A 3,168-nucleotide genomic window follows, 5' to 3' on the forward strand; every position below is an offset into this window, starting at 1 on the left:
CCTGAGCGGTATGACGGCTGCATGGTCCCATGGTGTTTATACTTGCGTACTATTGTTTGTACAGATGAATGTGGTACCTTCAGGCGTTTGGAAATTGCTCCCAAGGATGAACCAGACTTGTGGAGGTCTACAATTTGTTTTCTGAGGTCTTGGCTGATTTCTTTTGATTTCCCCATGATGCAAGCAAAGAGGCACTGAGTTTGAAGGTAGGCCTTGAAATACATCCACAAGTACACCTCCAATTGACTCAAATGATGTCAATTAGCCTATCAGAAGCTTCTAAAGCCATAACAACATTTTATTGAATTTCCAAGCTGTTTAAAGGCACAGTCAACTTAGTGTATGTAAACTTCTGACCCACTGGAATTGTGATACAGTGAATTATAAGTGAAATAATCTGTCTGTAAACAATTGTTGGAAAAATGACTTGTGTCATGCACAAATTAGATGTCCTAACCGACTTGCCAAAACTATAGTTTGTTAACAAGAAATTTGTGGAGTGGTTGAAAAACGAGTTTTAATGACTCCAACATAAGTGTATGTAAACATCCGACTTCAACTGTAGATGGGAGACTGGGGTAGATGGGGAGACTGGGGTAGAGGGGGAGACTGGGGTAGATGGGGAGACTGGGGTAGATGGGGAGACTGGGGTAGATGGGGAGACTGGGGTAGATGGGAGACTGGGGTAGATGGGGAGACTGGGGTAGATGGGGAGACTGGGGTAGATGGGAGACTGGGGTAGATGGGGAGACTGGGGTAGATGGGGAGACTGGGGTAGATGGGAGACTGGGGTAGATGGGAGACTGGGGTAGGTGGGGAGACTGGGTAGGTGGGAGACTGGGGTAGATGGGGAGACTGGGGTAGATGGGGAGACTGGGGTAGATGGGGAGACTGGGGTAGATGGGGAGACTGGTAGATGGGAGACTGGGGTAGATGGGAGACTGGGGTAGATGGGAGACTGGGGTAGATGGGAGACTGGGGTAGATGGGAGACTGGGGTAGATGGGAGACTGGGGTAGATGGGAGACTGGGGTAGATGGGAGACTGGGGTAGATGGGAAGACTGGGGTAGATGGGAGACTGGGTAGATGGGAGACTGGGTAGAGGGGGGTAGATGGGAGACTGGGGTAGATGGGAAGACTGGGGTAGATGGGAGACTGGTAGATGGGAGACTGGGGTAGATGGGAGACTGGGGTAGATGGGGAGACTGGGGTAGATGGGGAGACTGGGGTAGATGGGGAGACTGGGGTAGATCGGAGACTGGGGTAGATGGGAGACTGGGGTAGATGGGAGACTGGTATATGGGAGACTGGGTTAGATGGAGACTGGGGTAGATGGGAGACTGGGGTAGATGGGAGACTGGTAGATGGGAGACTGGGGTAGATGGGGAGACTGGAGTAGATGGGGAGACTGGAGTAGATGGGGAGACTGGTAGATGGAGACTGGGGTAGATGGAGACTGGGTAGGTGGGGAGACTGGGGTAGATGGGAGACTGGGGTAGATGGGGAGACTGGGGTAGATGGGAGACTGGGGTAGATGGGAGACTGGGGTAGATGGGAGACTGGGGTAGATGGGGAGACTGGGGTAGATGGGAGACTGGTAGATGGGAGACTGGGTAGATGGGAGACTGGGTAGATGGGAGACTGGGGTAGATGGAGACTGGGGTAGATGGGGAGACTGGTAGATGGGAGACTGGTAGATGGGAGACTGGGGTAGATGGGGAGACTGGGGTAGATGGAGACTGGTAGATGGAGACTGGTAGATGGAGACTGGGGTAGATGGAGACTGGGGTAGATGGAGACTGGTAGATGGGAGACTGGGGTAGATGGGGAGACTGGGGTAGATGGGAGACTGGGGTAGATGGGGAGACTGGGGTAGATGGGAGACTGGGTAGGTGGGGAGACTGGGGTAGGTGGGAGACTGGGTAGATGGAGACTGGGTAGATGGGGAGACTGGTAGATGGGAGACTGGTAATGGGAGACTGGGGTAGATGGGAGACTGTGGTAGATGGGAGACTGGGGTAGATGGGAGACTGGGGTAGATGGGAGACTGGGGTAGATGGAGACTGGGGTAGGTGGGGAGACTGGGGTAGATGGGGAGACTGGAGTAGATGGGAGACTGGTAGATGGGAGACTGGGGTAGATGGGGAGACTGGGGTAGATGGGGAGACTGGTAGATGGGAGACTGGGGTAGATGGGGAGACTGGGGTAGATGGGAGACTGGTAGATGGGAGACTGGGGTAGATGGAGACTGGGGTAAGGGAGACTGGGGGAGACCGGGGGTAGATGGGAGACTGGGGTAGATGGAGACTGGGGTAGATGGGAGACTGGGGTAGATGGGAGACTGGGGTGGATGGGAGACTGGGGTAGATGGAGACTGGGGTAGATGGGGAGACTGGGGTAGGTGGGGAGACTGGGGTAGATGGGGAGACTGGGGTAGATGGGAGACTGGGGTAGATGGGGAGACTGGGGTAGATGGGAGACTGGGGTAGATGGAGACTGGGGTAGATGGGGAGACTGGGGTAGATGGGGAGACTGGGGTAGATGGGGAGACTGGGGTAGATGGGGAGACTGGGGTAGATGGGAGACTGGGGTAGATGGGGAGACTGGTAGATGGGAGACTGGGGTAGATGGAGACTGGGGTAGATGGGAGACTGGGGTAGATGGGAGACTGGGGTAGATGGGAGACTGGGGTAGATGGGAGACTGGGGTAGGTGGAGACTGGTAGATGGAGACTGGGGTAGGTGGAGACTGGTAGATGGAGACTGGGAGGTGGAGACTGGGGTAGGTGGAGACTGGGGTAGGTGGAGACTGGGGTAGATGGAGACTGGGGTAGATGGAGACTGGTAGATGGAGACTGGGGTAGATGGAGACTGGGATAGATGGAGACTGGTAGATGGAGACTGGGAGGTGGAGACTGGGAGGTGGAGACTGGGAGGTGGAGACTGGGAGGTGGAGACTGGGAGGTGGAGACTGGTAGATGGAGACTGGGAGGTGGAGACTGGTAGATGGAGACTGGTAGATGGAGACTGGTAGATGGAGACTGGGGTAGATGGAGACTGGGGTAGATGGAGACTGGTAGATGGAGACTGGAGGTGGAGACTGGTAGGTGGAGACTGGTAGATGGAGACTGGGAGGTGGAGACTGGTAGATGGAGACTGGGAGGTGGAG

At 55.0% G+C, this 3,168-nt stretch overlaps 1 protein-coding gene across 1 annotated transcript in view; it reads right to left on the minus strand.

Moving 5' to 3' along the window:
* Nucleotides 1-1,312: 1,312 nt before the first annotated feature.
* Nucleotides 1,313-3,168, minus strand: part of LOC115199190 (extensin-1-like) — a 14,354-nt gene continuing 12,498 nt past the window's right edge. The window contains exons 2-3 of the mRNA XM_029761819.1: nt 2,275-3,155; nt 1,313-2,182 (exon numbers count right to left, since the gene is read on the minus strand). Of these exons, the coding sequence (XP_029617679.1) occupies nt 1,313-2,182; nt 2,275-3,155 (1,751 nt within the window). The remainder of the gene's footprint in view (nt 2,183-2,274; nt 3,156-3,168) is intronic.

The sequence above is a fragment of the Salmo trutta genome, chromosome 8 (assembly GCF_901001165.1).
Source record: "Salmo trutta chromosome 8, fSalTru1.1, whole genome shotgun sequence".
In the NCBI taxonomy this organism is placed as follows: domain Eukaryota; kingdom Metazoa; phylum Chordata; class Actinopteri; order Salmoniformes; family Salmonidae; genus Salmo; species Salmo trutta.